This window comes from Prionailurus viverrinus, chromosome A1, assembly GCF_022837055.1.
Source record: "Prionailurus viverrinus isolate Anna chromosome A1, UM_Priviv_1.0, whole genome shotgun sequence".
Classification (NCBI taxonomy): Eukaryota; Metazoa; Chordata; class Mammalia; order Carnivora; family Felidae; genus Prionailurus; species Prionailurus viverrinus.
This window is the reverse complement of record NC_062561.1, coordinates 8,740,383-8,760,020: the sequence shown is the minus strand read 5'-3', so window position 1 is coordinate 8,760,020 and position 19,638 is coordinate 8,740,383. Positions and strand designations below refer to the sequence as shown.

Below are 19,638 nucleotides of genomic sequence, written 5' to 3'. Positions count from 1 at the left end.
AGCAATAGCCAAACTATGGAAGAAGCTCAAATGTCCATCGACTGACGAATAGATAAGGAAGACTGGTATACACATACAATGGAATATTCCTCAGCCATCAGAAAGAATGAAGTCGTGCCATTTGCAACAACGTGGATGGAACTCGAGTGCATTACGATAAGCAAAATAGTCAGAGAAAGAGAGATATAGGATTTCACTCATATGCGGAATCTGAGAAACACAACAGATGAACATAGGGGAAAGGAAGGAAAAATAAGACAAAAACAGAGACAAAAACCACCAGGGAGGGAAACCATAAGAGACTCTTAATGTTTGTTTATTTTTGAGAGAGAGAGAGAGAGAGAGAGACAGAGCATGAGCAGTGGGGCAGAGAGAGAGGGAGACACAGAATCCATACCAGGCTCCAGGCTCTGAGCCGTCAGCACAAAGCCGGACGCAGGGCTCGAACCCACGAACCGTGAGATCATGACCCGAGCTGAAGGCGGATGCTTAACCAACTAAGCCACTCAGGTGCCCCCATAAGAGACTCTTAAATACAGAGAACAAACTGAGGGCCACTTGCAGGGGGTTGGTTGGGGGGGATGGGGTACACGGGTGATGGGCATTAAGGAGGGCACCTGTGGGGATGAGCACTGGGTGTTACATGCAAGTGATGAATCACTAAATTCTACTCCTGAAACCATTATTACGCCATATGTTAACTAACTTGGATTTAAATAAAATAAAAAAATAAATTAAACACGAAAACATAAAACATAAACAAAATACCTCCTGTTTTCTAGATTGTGATTGTCACCTAGCGACAGATGAACATAGGGGAAAGGAAGGACGCACTCCAAGTGCGCCACCCCAACGCACAGGCATCACCCAAGGGAGGGCTGAGGATGTTCTGGTATTCAAATTATGCCTCACAGAGTTAGAGGGACTCAATGAAATCCCAGACCCCGGAGCATGAGAGCCCCTTCACGCCAGTCTTGTCTCCAAAGTGGCACCATCAATGTCCCCATTTGCTAGAAAAGCCAAGGTCTGGGAAAGTTAACAAACTCGTCTCTCAGAGGAAAGAGGGTCTGGTGCGGAGGCAGCCATACCTCCCATCTCCCCACTGCTGCTTCTTTAAAGTTATCATTGCTTCGACTCCCTTTTACTTGGAGGGGAGTTTGCAGCAATTCATTTATTTTAAAATCAACTTCCAGTGACTCTGAAACAGACACTTCCTTATCTGTCAGAGGGCGTGGGTCTAAATAGGACGAGTCGCATGGTCTTGTTCTGTGCCGTCTTCACTATGCTGGCTGCCTCCCTGGCCTGGAGGAAAATTGCACTAAATTCTGCATCTTAACATATTATAGAAGCAAGCGCTTTTACTAAAAAGCTTTTAACTGGCCGCCAACCAGGGTCTGGGGCAAGCCTGAGGGCTTCCTTTCAAAAGCAGCAAATGAAACTCCTCTTTCTTCTTCCTTGGCATCCATCTGTATTCAAAAGAGGTATCATCTAATTTTAAAACAGAAGCTATTTGTGACAAAGTGTTAAGAGAGGTGAGTTGAATGGGGGCGATTTCTACCTTCGTTAAATATCTCTTCCTATTCTTTTATTGTGAAAGTTATATTATCATCAGTGAAGAGGGCTCTTATGAGGAACCAGTACTGGGGATCTTCCAGAAAAGTTGAGAAGGCTTTGCAATTTTAAGTTTTATTTTCTACACACCTCAATGCTGTCCATTACTGACACCCTAGGCCCCCGGGTTCTTATTACTTCAAAGAGCTGCTTGGCATGGTTGGGGGTAAGGGGGGATTTCTACCTCTTGATATTGGGAATATTTTGGTATTTGGGGGTTACGCTAAAACTGTCTTAGGCTAGAGCCTTAAGAGAAAAAGCAAACACTCGCTGTAGTCCCAGCAAGGTACTGTGACCACGTTTACTTTTGTGACATATAACTTTCTTTCAGAACAGCAATCACTGCTCTCAACTCACTACATCACCAACATTTCCCACTAGATTAGAGGCAGAAGAACTGTCAGAAGAGCTCACATTTTCTCTAAGCCCTTAGTTATTCAAGGCAAAATTAAGGGAAGAGACGATAGTCACAGGCGTTGTTTATAAGGTGGGGAGGGAGGGCAGAAAACACTATTTAAATGGCCATTTCTTTAGGATTTAAGGAGCAACGAAGCTTGCTGTTTTCTACTTCGATCAGGTGTAATTCCTGCTCTGAGAGCTCCACTCGATGGAAAAGTCTCTGAAATACAAAATCCCCGGGCTGGTGGACACGATGGCTTCTCTACTGCTTTTGGAGCTCTAGGGCAGACGGTTATCCTGATGAATCCCTGAGTTTAAAATCTGCGTGCAATAAGTGGCTAGATCAAGAAAGCATTTACTTTACAGAGCGATTCGACCTCTGTCTTTTCTCTCTCCCCTCCTTTAGCACACACCCTACTCTGACCAAACAACAAAGCCAAGCGCTCTGACGCAAGAAGTTGAATCTGGGTCGTCCTCACTATGAGGAGGCTCCGATCTGTTACAGAGGGATCGTTGTACTTTTAGAAACAACTACCAAGTGCCCAGGTCTCTATCCACAAATCATTAATATACCAAGAGCTTAAAGAGAGGCAAGAGGACACCGCTTGGCAGACAACAGACTTTGAGCGTCCCCTTCCCACGGGTGCCTATGCTCTCCCTTCCCCTTCACTCATCCGGAATCCCGCCTCTGTCCAGTGTGGCTCCTCCAAGTCTCAGACCACTCCCTTCCCATTCAAAGAACTGGGCTTTCACCTGAGCACATACCACTTTTTTATGGCAACAGGTTAAATATTACCTTAGACGGTTTTCTGTTAACATCTGTACACGTGTTAACTTTTTGACAATTGTTTTACTTTTTGTTTTGTCCAGTTCTGTATTTTTTCTCCTTAACTACGTTAAAGTACCTTGAAGGTTAGAGGGCAGAGGGAGAGGTGGCGCATCATCTTGTGGAAAAACATGGGTGTTGAGTGTGGACTAACCTGTTTTTGTATCATGGCTCCATCCGTCTCTAATTATGCTGTCTTTAGAAGGGCTATACAATCTCCCTAGGCTCAGTTTCTTCAACTGTCATGTGAAAATAATATCTATACCAGGTAAGGTTGTTGTGAGGCTTACAGGAATATCTATTTATAAATAAATACATATACTATACATATAATTATATATATTCTCTATTTTACATAGAATGTATTACATATATATTTTAGATAGAATATATTATACATACTATTATATATATGGTATATACTATTCTATACACACACACACACACACACACAAAATATCTAAAGTGCCTAGGACATCAGAGATGGTCAATAAGCAGGAATGATACTGTTATGAAGAGTTCTGCCTTTTACTTTTTTGAAATCTCTATAGCAACTTTCTTTTTTTTTTAAATCAGAAATGTTTTTAATGGAATGAAAATTAAAACAGAGCATCTCAAAATTTGTGGGTTTTGCTGATACAATTCCTGAAGGGGATTTATAGCTCTACATGGCTTCTAGCAGGAAGAAGAAAATGTTAAAATCAATGATAAAAACTTTCTCCTCAAAAAACAAAAAATCCAATTAAACAAAAAAAGTTGTAAGGACCTAAATAATAAGGATAAGAGTAAATACCGATGAAATAGAAAACAATCAATGGAGAAAATCAATGAAGACACAAGTTACTTCTTTGAAAAGATTAGTAAAGTTGATAAACCTGTGGCCAGACTGATCACGAAAATTAGAACAAAGTCACACATTACAAATACTGCGATGTGTGATTTTGGTCTAATTTTCTTCATGGGGAGAGGCTGCGTTGATAAAAATCTTCCACTCACGTAAGTCACTTGAAAAGTTGAAGTTGCAATATATAAACTATATTGAAAAATGTGTACTCTTAACTAACAACAAAAACATAGAAGAGTGAATATGATGTAGGAAACAAAGGCAGAAGGAAATGGCGGATCAAATTAAATTTCCTTATAACCTGTAGCCCCTTGACAAATACTTGAGTCAGGCAGAGCAAAACGTTTCTCCAGGAACTCCCTGGAACCTTTTTTTTTTTTTCAACGTTTTTTATTTATTTTTGGGACAGAGAGAGACAGAGCATGAACGGGGGAGGGGCAGAGAGAGGGAGACACAGAATCAGAAACAGGCTCCAGGCTCTGAGCCATCAGCCCAGAGCCTGACGCGGGGCTCGAACTCACGGACCGCGAGATCGTGACCTGGCTGAAGTCGGACGCTTAACCGACTGCGCCACTCAGGCGCCCCTCCCTGGAACCATTTTAATGCTAATGCTTTGCTACAGGGAAAAACCACCTTAGCTTGACAATAGCTAGGCCTCCAGTATCCCGAGTGCGTCTTCTTTAGCATATGAAAATCTCACCGGAAACTTCCCCTGGACTTGACCTACCCCAGCTCCGTAGTATATAACCAGTCTCTGCTCTTGGTCCCGGGCAGCTCTTCCTGCCCACGGGTCCTGTCCCCGCACTTGAATGAAATCACCTTTTTGCACCAAAGACGTCTTCAAGGATTCGTTCTTGGCCATCGGCTCTGGACCCCGCGAACGCCATTATCACCCCCCACAACCTCATTAAATATAGCAAAATGTTAATAAGTATTACATACAGATGATGGGTGTTTGCATGTTACACTTTCTACATGTTTGTTTTTAAAATTTTTGTGTGATAGAAGGTCAAATAGTAAAAGTAATATATATATTATATATACACACATATATACATACGTATATGTGTGTGTGTGTATGTGTATATATATATATATAGGAAAAAAGGAGGGGATGCATTATTAATTTTTAATAGGCTTATATAGTACACAAATGTTTGGTGATGATTTTCAAGTCTTTTGTATCTATTTAATAAAAAATTAAAAAAAATTAAAAACCGTCGTGTACTATCACATTCATAGAGCTAATGATAAAAATGACACAAATCAATATGAAAAATACTGAACAAATGTAATAAATCTTACTAAAAATAAGATGAAAATAAATACACTCTCAGATATAAATTGTATAAAACTTGCTGCTACAGAGCAAGGCACGCTACTTAATACGGGACCCATGTCCGGACTGTTTCCCGGATTGGCCGCCAGGGGCTGCTAAAGAGTAATATTCCCTGGAACAAGACAAAGGTAAAAAAATCATTCAACTCGACTCTAAAAAGTTCAGAGTCATGCTCATTTCGACACCACCCGGAGGCCTGGGACCACAGATTTCAGCAGGTCTGTTTGTCCTGTGGTGAGGACCATGCCTTGCCACAGGGGTGGAGCTCTCTGGAACCAGCACAAGTGAGAGGCTGATGTCAGCACCTCAATGTGGGCATCTTGGAATCCCTGTACTCTGGGCTCAGTCTGTGTCACAGCTGACAGTTTTCACAACTGCTCTCCCAGGAGCTGTAAAGCATGGGGCAGCAATGGAAGATTCTTATCTAGGCTTCTAATTCCTTTTTTTCTGGTGACTTCCCATACACTGAGACTTACTTCCAATACTTAACAGCATCAGCACATTCTGGGAAAAATATGGAGCAGCAGCTGAATAGCTAGCCTAGAAAATTATTTCTAGCCTTAAAGTACACCCCAGGCCACACTCTTTATGTACATATATAATGCAATAAGGGTGGTTTGCACCGTGTTTTAACTCTGTATGCCTCATCTATTCATACGTTCATCCTGCTTGAGAGTAAAATATTTGAGGGCAGGGCTTTGTCAGTTCTCCTCGTACTCAAAAAGAATGGCCTTTTTTTTTTTTCAGGGCACCTAGGTGGCTCAGTTGGTTAAGCGTCCAACTTCTACTCAGGTCATGATCTCGCGGTTCATGAGATCGAGCCCCACATTGGGCTCTGTGTTCACAGCTCAGGGCCTGGAGCCTGTTTCTGATTCTGTGTCTCCCTCTCTCTCTGTCCCTCCCCGCCTCGTGCTCTGTCTCTCTCAAAAATAAATAAATGTTAATTTTTTTTTTTAAAAAGAATGTTTTTCTTCAATAATTGTTTGAAGTACTTTAACCCATTAATTTACTACATTCTCACAACAACCTTGTGAAGCACTATTATTAATCCTATTTAAAAATTGCTTTTAACGTTTATTCATCTCTGAGAGACAGAGCATGAGCGGGAAAGGGGCAGAGAGAGGGAGACACAGAATCTGAAGCAGCCTCCAGGCTCTGAGCTGTCAGTACAGAGCCCGACGCAGGGCTTGAACTCATGATCTGAGAGATCATGACCTGAGCTGAAGCTGGACGCTCAAGCGACTGAGTCACCTAGGCGCCCCTATTATTAACCCTATTTAAAACTGAGAAAACCAAGACTCAAGGATGATTGGTCAGAGGGGACTAGTGGAGACCAAGCAAGGGCTAGGATGTTACTCCTTGCGATGATGTGACAAGGCTCGGAGAGGGGCAGCTACTTGCTCAAGGTCTTGTTCATAGATGGAGGCAAAGAGGGGCTGATTCCTGCTGGCCCTGTACCCTCACCATGCTTTGCAGGTGGATATGCTCCAGTGTAGAAACCACACGTGTGTAAAGTTCCAAGATACACGGTAGAGTCTTCTAACCAGACAAGAAAAGAGATACTGCCTTTTCACGCCGGCTCTAGGGGTCACACGCTTCACAGCTGGCATGATCTGCTCTGAACATTCCCACGCATAACAACGCGCTGGCCTCCCACGAGAGTGACACGGAGCATCTCAGGATCACCAGACCGTGTGACAGAGGGCTCCCTCACTGGAGACTACCTGATGGCCGTGCTTCTATTTCCCCAGGTGCCCCACCCCACATCACACCTCTTGGTCTAATCTGGTTATTACTGGCAAACTCTCCAATCAACCGTCCTAACCATGTAGGACACACGGTAGCCTGTGTGAAAGCCACTTATGCTCAATTACAGACTTTTTTTTTTTTTAAACATGCTCATTTTTAGTTCTGGGGTTTATCTGGAGAGAGAACTGAGATCAGAAAGACAGAAAAGCACACAATGTGTGGGAGGTGAAATGCCATGGTCGTTTGCGAGGCCTGTCTGGAGCTGCTGGTTGTGATTTACTGAAAAGAAAATGAAATTCATGTCTGTCATCCATCTTGCTGAAATGTCACGCCGAGTGCAACTCGAGTAGTAGGAAGGTCTGAAGGAGGTGCCTACAAATCACCTGCTAGACCTTTTTGGTCTCTGATTTAAGAGCCATGTGTATGCTGCAGACAAATAAAACTCTTGGTCCATGGGCCAACGGGGAATATGCCGGGGGCACAGAAATACATAACTCCAGGGAACCAACCCTTAATTTCTGCACAGGAACTAACTCCCTTCTCTGCCACAATGCCATGAATGGGGTCCAAGAGTTCCAAATCGGAAACACAGCACATATTACCAAAATGTCATATCAACGTCTGTTGCCATGCCTACCCATAGGAAACCTTTATCAAGGATTTGTTATGGGATGAGCATCCGGTGATGTATGGACTAGGTGAATCATGACATTGTACACCTGAAACTAATATCACACTGTATGTTAACTGCAGTGGAATTAAAATGAAACAAACAAACAAACAAAAAGACTTGTTATGACACCGGATGATGGATGGGAAGGGTACTCCAAGAAGGGCGCAGTAACCACGTAAATGTTATCAGAACCTCGGTGAATAACTCTGTGTTCCTCTCTTTATTAAAGATTTGCCAGTCAGTGTGAAAACGCACCTCTAGCTGAAGAACAACAACGATGACAAAAACCCATGCCACTCTTTCTCTAATAAGGAAACTGCTCAGTATTTACAACAGTAAGTCAGGCCTCTTTGGCACCTCAAAACTGTGGAGGTAACTTCAATTCTCACAGGGTCGGCTCTACAGTTACTTGAGCGGTTCACGGTTGACATCGAGAGCCGCAGACCAGAAAGGAAGGTATAAAATACAAATGGGTCATTCGTTGTCAACGTTTTGGTGGGCAAAGAGGCTGAAACTTGAGAAAACTGCCATCTGTTTTTCTTGTCTTTCCTTACCCCAACAAATTGGTAATAGGCTCTTTCTGCTGAAAGCGTTAAGGGAAGCAGGAAACACCAACAACAAAAGACGGCTCAGACTAGTACACTAGGGGCACGTCGTGTAGGATATCCTCAAAAGCCGGAGTCCTTCACGCTTCTGCGTGCAGAAGACAAACAAAACCAGTGGGCATGGGGCTACTTCACATTCTTTGGATTTTCTTCTTTAAATTGGCCAGGCATTTAGCTAGTTCATCTTCTTATCTGGAGAGCATTTAGATAGCATTTGTACTTCCTCCCATTTATAGGTACCAGAGGGTCCATATATGAAACTCAAAATGCCCTATGGGTTCTTAAAATGCAGACTCAATGTTTGAACCTTGAAGGTGAATGTTCATTCCTCCCCCCCCCCCCCCCCCCAAACGTGGCCTGGCCACTTCTTGCTGGAGCACAAATGCTTTGAAACAGATACCAGGCTCCCTCTAACCTCTGTTCCATGCCGAGAGGTGGGAAAGCTTAGCTACACGATGGCTAATAACAGACTCAGTGTCCGGATGGCCCCAGGAGCCTCTGGACAACTTATGCGCTGAGAAGAAGCCGGCCCCTTTTTGCATTTTCAGGAAGGCCAAGGGAGCAGAGAGGATGCCCTCCACCCCATGCTGCTCTGTGAACACTGGGCTTGGCCGTGACTCCGCGGGCCGGATGCCCCCAGGCCTGGCACACTGAATTTCCCGTCAACGGCCAAAGTGGAACAGCGCTGTGGCCCTGCCTCCCTTTCATCTGAAATGTACAGAAATTTCAGAATTCGGCCATTTCATCCCTAAAATGCAAACAATCTCCCATTCTCTTCAAAGCGCTCACCTTCAAAATGTTCCTTTAGGTCATTTTCTATCTCTTTTACATAACTTTCCCTTTCGAAATCAAGGTTATTAAATCACTCTTCCCAGACTGATTTCTTTCACACCTAAAAAAAAAGTATCAGCTTGGCTCCCAGAGCATTAGATGCTGCTGGTAGAGACTCTGCAGGATCTTCTGAAAATCGAACGAAATCTCTAACCCCAGACCCAAACTTAAACGCGCACATACACCCACCCACCCACCCACACACACACACACACCGATCACCATTACCGCCCTCCCCTCCAGCAAGAAGCCCCTGGACATTCACCAGACGTGGCCTCACCTTTCTGGAGAAATACTGGGTAGACACGGCAAGGGCCTGGAAGCCGCACACGGCCCTCCGAAGCTCCGCCTGGACCAGGACCAGCTGCCTGGCCTGCTGCTGGCACCTGTCTTTCAGCCGCTGCACCAGCTGCCGCTCGGCTTCGCGCACCTGCAGGTCCGGCTTGGGGGAAAAGCCATTTCGGGGAGCCGCTGTCCTCTGTTTGGGGTATCCTGCGGGGGAAAAACAGTCACTTGTGGAAGAACATCCACCCCCAGCGTGACAACAGCTCTTCGGTGCCGAAGGATCTCATTAAGGGCAAGTGGCCGAGAGGGCACCGCTCACGGTTTGTCATTTCAGGCGCTGAAAGGAAAAAAAAAAAAACCGGACGGGGACTTAAAACATTTGCTCTGTTTACGAGGTTCTCAGTGCAGAGTTTCATCTCAGGAAAAGAATGACAGACAACATTGCCAGATTCCTTCCAGCTCCCTGCATTTCTTCTAGGTTTGCTTAGAGAGACTGATGCAGGGTTTTTTCTTTTTCCCTTTTTTTTCTTCAAGGGATTACTCTGTGAAAATGTCTCATGGGAAATAAATCAGTCAATCTAGGTTGAACTCAGAGTTATAAGCTGGCAACCTTCTAATTGGGCACCCATGAGTAATGCCTACCTGCCCCTTCTTTCCCTTACTGTGGTTGCTCTCTTTGGTGGCAGGGTCAATGACCTCTGCTCCAGGGATTTCTGGATTTAAATTCCTATGGCATCAATATTCCCCAAAATACTCCCCCCATGTGACCATTCATGCCACCTCTAGAGCTAAAAGGTCCAGTCCAAGCCACCAGAACCTGTCACCTTTTAACGCAAAGCCCTGCTTCTTCTATTTCTTCTTCTTTTTTTTTTTTTACTTGACTGCACAACAGCCAGAATGATCTTTGTGACTACAAAACAGCTCTTGACCTGCATGGACCCCTCTCTGCGGTGGTGCTCCACTGTGGTATAAAAAAAGTGCTCATTTCTTCCCCTGGCCCACAAACCCTTCGAGATCCCACTCCTGGATCCAGGCAAACACTATGTGTGGGGAGGCCACTGAAGAAGGAACCAGAAACTCCACCTGGAGCTGGGAACGGGGTGGGGGAGGCTTTCAGGACAATAACTATTAGGTTGACGCTTCGGGGAGTAAAGGCAAGGCTCCAGGGAAGGGCTCAGAGACAGGCACTGCATCATGGTCTAGACCCAAGGGTAAGCGGGTGTCTTCCTCAGAACCCCCATGCTTCCTGGGTGAGCTGCAGACCAGCATAGCGGTGGTGGACAGTGGGCCTGGGTCCCCTGAGCACATTCTTCCCTCTGCTCGGGTAGAGAACGTGACACAGACCCTGAGCACACAATCGTGAATAAGCTTCCATATTTCAAAAGTTCTTTTGTCTCCCCCCTCCCCTCCAAAATATCAGGGAGTAACACAGAAGACAAATCAGAAAACGGTCGTCTCCTCAGTCCCCACTACGCTGAGACATAGCAGGTAACAGGCTTACTCTACTGAACACCCAAGTGGCCTCATCTTTTAAGGGGAAAAGACGGTTAACTGATCTAAATGCTTCTGATTGTTGATGTAACGGTAACCACGCTAATTTTAATGAAATCTTCCCCTTAAGAAATCATCTGAGATCACAATGCAACCTCACATATATCTTAGACTATTATGGCTTAATGGAGTAGTAGAACATGAAATTAATGCTCCCTTAAAACTGTCTTTATGACAGTGCTGTACAGAATAATCCAGGAAAGTCACTTGCTTGTTGTAGGCACATCAATCTTAATATGTGCTTAATCCTAACATTCTCAGTACTGATAACAAAAGAAAAAGAATTACTAACAACACGTGGGAGGTTTTACTGCTGCCTGAATTAAACTCTAAGACACAGCCTAAGACCCCGGGTAGATTTTTTTCATGATGACTGTTTACCATTTTATTGGTGTGGCCGGTGATTTTATTGAAAAAAATTGTTTTCGTGTTTATTTATTTTTGAGAGACAGATAGACAGAGAGTGAGCAGGGGAGGGGCAGAGGGAGAGGGAGACACAGAATCCGAAGCAGGCTCCAGACTCTGAGCTGTCAGCACAGAGCCGGATGCGGGGCTCAAACTCACGAACTGTGAGATCACGACCTGAGTCGAAGTCGGACTCTCAGCTGACTGAGCCACCCAGGCGCCCCACGTGTGGCTGGTTGATTTTATAAAACACTCCAGTGTTTCATGGGACCACCAAACTGATGTTCTGAGCCCAGACAGAGGTTCCCCTAAGAACATCAGCACCTGGGATCAACAAATAATGTGAAACCTGCGGCTTTCAGATGCCCAACTACGTTATGGAACCAATCTTCCTTTGGGATTCTTGGTCAGCTGTCCATCTGGCACCCAACAAAAACCAGTATCGTTTTTTGGGCTGTAGTTTCTATTAAGTATGTCAATAGTTAGCTCCCTGAAGTATTGTTCTGTCGCTTACTTTCCTGTCCACCCACGTGTCACACCATCCCCAGGACCGTGCGTGAGGACAGCCGCACGGGCTCATCTACCATCTTGGAGACGGAGAGCTTATGTCGAAATGAAATGACTGTACACAGCCAGCATCACCTGTCTTGCAAAAAAAAAAACCAAAAAACCAACAACCAACAAACTGAGGGTTTTGTTTGCTTCTACTATCTTCTAAAAGCCAGCACGTAATGGAGCTAAAATACCAATCGGCTTAGGAAGTAAGGGGGTAAGGGAGCATGAGGGAAAACTTCTGGAAGGCAGCGATCACGTGTTGCTCATGGAGAACAGGCTTGGCACTGACAGGAGGTGTGCTGAGGTGCCTCACTTCTGACCTCTTACACCCGTGTTTGTCTGGAGGAGCTGGAGAAATGCTTTAAATGGGGAAGGGGGGGCATGCCATGTCCCCTGAGGACACCTGCAGGTGCTGGAAGGTTTTGTTATCACGTTCTTCCCTACTCCTTGCAGTATTTCTATATAGCTTCTACGGTGGTCATGCCACTGGCCTCTCTCCGCAGTCAGGCAGAGCCTCTTAGGTGTGTTCGGCCTCTTTCCCCCCAAATCTGTCTCCTACCATAGCCTTCCGATTTCCACTCCATTGAACTAGGAAGCTGATTAATGAATAAAGACTTTCAAATGAGGCTTATTGATGGTTTTGGAGTCTTTAAATGAAGTGGAAAAGAGAGTAGCAATAACCAGTCTTTTAAGGAGTGCCCCTTATACACTTCCCAACTGTTAGTGAGCCTTATCCCCAAGGCCACTCTTCCATACGAAGTCTGTGAACAGAAATACCTAGACCAGTGTCTTTCCACGACCTACAGACAGAGATGATTTCACATGTACGCTTCGTGTCGTATGTTCTGTGGGGATCCAAAATGTCTGACAGCTTTTATTGAGCACCTACTCTGTGAGGGACATAGGCAAAGTCCAGTGGGGAGGGCAAAGGAATGAGGCCCCATCTGTGACGTGAGGCAATCCATTGTCCAGGGGCCCAGCCTGGATTTCAAGCTTCTGACTCCTTCTCCAGGCCTCCTCCCACTTCAGCAAGCCGCTGGCCCACTCCACAGCATCTCTGACAGACCTCACAGGTTTGGGGCACATTCTAAATCCAGAACAGTCTCCCATTATCGTAATCTTGCCCCAATCACAATTTCTTTTCAGCCACCTAAGGGCCGGACAGAATCTGTGATCATCCCAGTGGCATCTGGCAGCTCAGGGGAAAAAGCCAGTAACCTTCTATTCTCACAAAGGTGAATGCAAGCCGCTTGCGTGCAAAGGCAGAGCACTGGGGAGAATGCAGCCCTTAAAAATGGAAAGAGAATATTAAAAATTCATCCGCAGCCATCCGCTTACTATCTAGAGGATTCTAATGGATGGAAAAGCTTGGTTTAATTTTAAAGCTGGAAGCTTAACTGACGTGATAAACAGTACAGCACTGGAATCTGTGTATTTACAACATCAGAGAAGGCCCATGGCCTTAATCCCTGTAAATAAGAAGGACAGGACACAACTTAGATAGATAGCCTTCTGACTTAGGGAAAAGCACTTCATGAGTTTGGCCAACATCCTAGCAGAAAGGAAATCTGTTTCTTGCACGCTGGCACCAGCAGGACCCCCTAGGTAGCACATCTGCCCAGTTCTTTGTGGTCTTGGACAGGCTCTATGTTCCTGAAGCAGATCTAAATTTATTCCAGAAAATTCTGCCACATAACACAGTATTTTCCGACTTCGTCCTGGCACTTGCTGGCCTGAGGTTGGCTAAGGGCGGGGAAGGTGAAGAACAAATGACAGGAGGGTGGTAGGACATTTCCTTCGAGCCAGTCCTGAGCACGGGTGAGGGCAGGAATTACTAAGGTGGGTACCGACCTGCTATGCTCTAGAAAGGAGAGGTTTCCATCTCCCATTCCAAGGAAGGAGTGGATTCTTTTCTATATTGATGGATAAGTGAACAACAACATCAAAAATCCCCAGAAGTTATAATCAGGGTTTCTAAAGCCAACTATAAAAATTTGTTACTATAATCCCTTCTTCTAGACAAAATAAAGAGTGACATAAAAATATTCTCATCTTCAGGAAATTTCTTAGTATTTATAAGAGGGATAGGTAGCAAGGTAAACCTGAACTTCTTTCTCCAAGGGTGAAAAAATCATGGTTTAATAGTACTACAGCAATTGCTAAATTTTGATATTCAAAAATGTAACTACTTGCGGCCAAGATGGAGTGAGAAGGATCAGACTTACCTTCTGATCTAAAACAAACCCAAAAAACTCAGCCCAAATATATAAGACAATGGTTTTTAAGACATCAACATTAGGCAATGAAGTACGGGGATCCTGAGCCAGAAAGCAAAGGAGGTGATCCCTATAATTGCCTCAGCCTATTTCCTGGAATGACTTTCCAGGCTGTGGCATGAGTCAGGGAACCCATGTGGGGCCTGGTGGTTACCCCAAGTTGAGAGAACGGAGCTGGGGGTTCAGGGAGCTGAGGGCTCAGAGGTCACAAGGCAGATTTAGCAGAGAGAACGTCACTCCACAGAGAGAGCACTCTGGACACGCGCAGAGGGAATGGATAGTATACCCAAAAGGGTCTTGGCTGTAATACGGTAAAATTAGCTCTGGACTGATCACTAGTTGGGACCTGCATAACAAAGCCAACAACCAAGCCCCAAAATAACTGAACTCTTTGCAAGTAACATAGTTTTATTAAGAACAAAGCTTAAGAATATTCATAGGAATTAAAAATCCACTACCCAACAAGGAAAAATTTACAATGTCTGGCATCTAAAAAAACTCTCAGGCACGGAAATAAGCAGGGACATAGAACCCATAAGGAGGAGAAACGCAATCAAGTGAGGCCCACAAGAAATGATGCAGATGATTAACAGTTATTTGTGACTGCATTCCATATGTTCAAGAAGCGAGTGGAACGACTGAATATGTCAAGTAGAAACAAAGCGATTTAGAAAAAAAAAGGCCTAAATAAAAATTCTTGAGATTGGAAACTCAAATGTCTAAGACAAAAAATACACAGAATGGGATTAAGAGTAGATTTAGACATGACATAAGGAAAGATTGTAACATGAATGTTCATAGCAGCATTATCACAGCAGCCCCAACACTGGATACAACCCAAATGTCCATCAATTGATGAATGCAAATTATCGAATGTGATATATCCATGTCATGGAATATTATTCAGCCAAAACTAAGAATAAAATACTGACTCACGCTTTAACATGAATGAGCCTCAAAAACATTTATGCAAAGTCAAAGAAGCCACTACAAAAGGTCACACACATGTTGTACCATTCCATTTATATGAAATGTCCAGAACAAGCAAACCCATAAAACAGAAAGTACACTGATGGCTGTCAGGGGCCCTGACGAGCTGAAAGCGGTCCCCGACTCTAAGCAGGAACCTCAGTCTTACAATTACAGTGAACTGGTTCTACCGACAACCTGAATGCATTTGAAAGTGGCTTTTTCCTCCAGAGCCTCCGGTCAAGAACTGAGCCCCGCTGACATATGATGTCAGCCTTGTGGTACTTTGAACGGAGAACCCACGGAAGCCACACCTGGACGTCTAACCTACAGAACTGTGACCAGTAGAACAAACAAATGGGTGCTATTTTAAAAAAAAAAAAAAGGAAAGAAAGAAAAAGGAAAGGAAAATTAGCAAACACACAGTAAGAGAAACTATCCAAAATGAAACACTCAGAAAAAAAAGAGTGAAAGAAACAAACAATGTTATCCGTTTGGACAGGAGCTGTGAATCAACTTCAAGTGGCCTGATGTGTATACAGTTGGAGACCCTGAAGAGGAGGGGTCAGGCCTGCACGTGTCTGAGGAAATGATAGGCAACCCCCTTTCAAACCGCATGAAAACTGCATACCCACAGATCTAAGATCCACAGCAAACCTCAAGAGCAAAAACCACGAAGGGGAGGACACCAAGGTATCGTGTAATCGTGTTGCTCACAACCGGTGCTGAAGAGAACAGCTCTCAAACAGCCAGAGAAGATGCCTTATGTACAGAGACACAAAGATCGGGAGAGCCGTGGAAACACATCTTTAAATACTTCAGAGGGGGGGAAATGCCAACTTGAGTTCTGAACACAGTAAAAGTATCTATGAAAAATGAAGGTACACAAACACAGAAAGATTCCTCCAGCAGAAAAGCTCTGCCACCAAGAAGGTCAGAGAAAATCCTTTAGGTAGAAGAACGATGGGACCAGCTGGGAATCTGGGTCTGCAGAGAGAATGACAACCACAGGGATAAGTCTAAAAGACTGTTTTCTTACTGAAATCTCCTAGAAAGAAAACAGCATCGATAGTCAACAGGAACAGTGCAGGGCTGGTTTAGGACACACGTGGAAGGAAAGTGTTGGAATACAGGGGCACACATGTCAGGAGAGGGACGTAAGTATACAGTTGGGAGATTCTTACATAGTTGAGCCTTGAACAACGCAGGGGTGAGGGGTAACAGCCCCCTGTGCAGTTGAAAATCCACATATAACTTTTGACTCCCCCCCCCCCCAAACTTAACTACTGAGAGCCTACTGTTGACTGGAAGCCTTTCTGATGTCACAGTCAACTGATTAACACACAGTTTGTGTGCTGTATGTATCCAACATTGTAGTCTTACGATACAGTAAGCTAGAGAAAAGAAAATGTCATTAAGAAAATCGTAAGGAAGAGGAAATATAATACTGTACTGTATCTACTGAAGAAAATTCGCGTGTAAGGGGACCTGCACAGTTCCAACCCATGTTGTTCAAGGATCAACTGTATTATATGTGAAGTGGCCTCAAGGCAGAATGTGAAAAGTTAAAGACAAAAACTAGGAACCCTAAAGCAACCACTAAAATAACCCAATAAGATACAGATCTCTAATACATCAATAAAGGGGACAAATGGAATAATAAAAAAATTAATTAATATAAAAGAAGGCAGCAAAATAGGGAAAAAACAAAAAAAAATATGCGAGATGGCTAGGAAATAATAGGAAGATAGTAGATTTAATCCCAATCAAATCCATAACATTAAATGTACATCAAAGGCAAAGCTTTCAGATTAGAGAAAAATACAAGAGTCAATTACATGCTGCCTGTAAGAAACCCGCTTAAAAATAAAGAGACACACAGGTGACAAGGAGAAGTGTGCAAGGAGGTACAACCATGCTGAACTAATGGAAAGCTGGAGTGGGACAACTAACACTGAATAAAGTGGATTTCAGGGAAAAGCATATTGCCAGGAATAAACAGGGTCATTTCCTAATAATAAAGTGGGCAATTCATCAAAATGATAAATGGCCCTAAAGGTTTATGTACCTAATAGCAGAGCTTCAAAATGCAGGAAGCAAATGATAGAACCAAAAGGAGAAATGGACAAGTCCACAATTATGCTCTGAGATTTCAACATCCTTCTCTCAATTCCGAAGAGAACATGTAGACAGAAAATCAGTAAGGATATAGAATACTTGAATTATGCTATCAGCCAACTTGACCCATGACATCTGTAGAATGCTTCACACAGATATGGTGGACTAGACATTTTCTCAAGTGTGTATGAGTCATTTAGGGAGAAAGACCTTGTTGTGAGTCATAAAACACGTCTCAGTTCATTTAAAAGGATCCAGATAATCCAAAGTATATTCTTCAACCACGATGGGATTAAATTAGAAGTAAAATCAGAGAGATCTGAATAGTCCCAGATATCTGCAAACACACTTCAAAATAATCATGCGTTAAGAAGAAGTCACAAAAGGAAATTGAAAAATAGTTTGAACCCAATGAAGATGAAACCCAGCACATCAAAATTTGTGCACTATAACTGAAGCAATGCATAAAGGGAAATGTACTAAACACACACATTAGAAAACAAAGAAAGGTTTTATTTTTTATTTTTTTATATTAAATTTTTTTAATGTTTATTTATTTTTGAGAGAGTGTGAACAGGAGAGGGGCAGAAAGAGAGGGAGACAGAATCTGAAACAGGCTCCAGGCTCTGAGCTGGCAACTCAGAGCCCAACGCGGGGCTCGAACTCACGAACTGTGAGATCATGACCTGAGCCGAAGTCGGACGCCTAGCTGACTGAGTCATCCAGGCACCCCTAAAAAGAAGAAAGATTTTAAACTAATGATATTAGCTAGTTAAACCCCACATAAACAGAGTAAAATAAATCATAAAGATCAGAGTAGGAATTTGTTGCCTGTTACTCTGCAAAAAGAAAAAAAGTGAAGCCACACCTCCCTCACACAGTGTACAAAAGCTAACTCAAATGGATCACAGGCTTAAATATAAAGCCTAGAACTCTAACCCTTTCAGAAGAAAATGTAGGAGAAAATCTTCATGGTCTAGGGTGATGCAAAGATTTTTTTAAGATAACACCAAAAGCATAGTCCATAAAAGAAAAAAAATTGGACTTCGGGAAACTTAAGAATGTGCATTTTTCAAAAGCACTTCTGGGAGAACACAAAATAAGTCACAGATTGTGGGGGGAATGCATACATATACATATATATACATATAAAACCCTTCAAAATTCAGTAAGATGAAAAACCAATAAAAATTATAAATTTTTGAATATTTTACCAAAGAGTATGTACAGATGTCAAATAAACATAAAAAGATGCTCCACATCATAACATCATTCGTTATTAGGGAAATGCAAATTAAAACTGCATAAGATACGGGATGCCTGGGTAACTCAGTCAGTTGAGTCTGACTCCCGATTTCGGCTCAGGTTATGATCTTGTGGTTCGTGAGATCAAGCCCTGCACTGGGCTCTGTGCTGACAGTGCAGACACTGCTTGGGATTCTCTTTCTCTCTCTCTCTCTCTCTCTCTCTCTCTGCCCCTCCCCGCCTCTCAAAATAAATAAATAAACTTTAAATCTACACAAGATACCATTATACACCCATTACAGTGTGTATGATTTAAAAAAGTGACCATACCACCTATTGGCAAAAAAAAAAAAAAATGTGAAGGAACTGGGTCTCTCGCACACACTACCATTGGGAATATAAAACGGTACAACCACCTCGAAAAACAGTTTGGAAAGCCTTTTAACATTTTTAGAAGGTTAAACAAATAACTACCGTATGACTCAGGCATTCCACTCCTAGATACTTCCCAAGAAAATCAGAAGCAGATGTCCATACCAAGACTTGTACCAACATGCATAGCAGCTTTGTTTACAAGAGCCAAATCCTTGGAGGAAAAGCCCAAAGATGCATGGATAGGTAATGGATCAACCGTGGTATCCACGCACTGGAACTTTACTCAAAGTAATCGAGCTGAGTAAAAGCAGCCAGAGAAAAGTAGAGTGCATACGACATGATTCCATTTATAGAAAGTTTTAGAAAATGCAAACTCATCTACATAGGGACAGAACGGGGACTGGGGTGGGGTGCAGAGGGGTTAGGGGGTTAGGATTCCCAAGGGGCACCGGGATGGTGGATATATTTTTTATCTGGATTGTGGTGATGGTCTCTCATGCGCATACGTGTCAAAATGTATCGGGCCGCCTGGGTGGCGCAGTCGGTTAAGCGTCCGACTTCAGCCAGGTCACGATCTCGCGGTCCGTGAGTTCGAGCCCCGCGTCGGGCTCTGGGCTGACGGCTCAGAGCCTGGAGCCTGTTTCCGATTCTGTGTCTCCCTCTCTCTCTGCCCCTCCCCCGTTCATGCTCTGTCTCTCTTTGTCCCAAAAATAAATGAACGTTGAAAAAAAAAATTAAAAAAAAATGTATCAAAATGTTTGCTTTACAAATGTGTGTTTTCCTATTTATTAGTATTACAGTAACACCACAAATTTCCTTTTGTTTCATATTTATTTGGTATAAATATTTCCTTTCATGTTTAACCTTTTAGTATTCTTACATTTAGATGTGTGCTTTGTAAGCAGTCTAAAGCTAGATTTCACAGCATCTCACATGCATCTAATAAATGTTCTTTGACTGTTCAACAGGTGCCCGTTTCACA

At 43.4% G+C, this 19,638-nt stretch overlaps 1 protein-coding gene across 3 annotated transcripts in view; it reads right to left on the bottom strand.

Moving 5' to 3' along the window:
• The window catches only part of MTUS2 (microtubule associated scaffold protein 2), a 637,113-nt gene that overhangs the window by 127,536 nt on the left and 489,939 nt on the right, over positions 1 to 19,638 (bottom strand). For all 3 annotated transcript variants that reach the window (XM_047860755.1, XM_047860746.1, XM_047860761.1), the window contains exon 8: positions 9,158 to 9,369. In XM_047860755.1, coding sequence (XP_047716711.1) covers positions 9,158 to 9,369 — 212 coding nt within the window. The remainder of the gene's footprint in view (positions 1 to 9,157; positions 9,370 to 19,638) is intronic.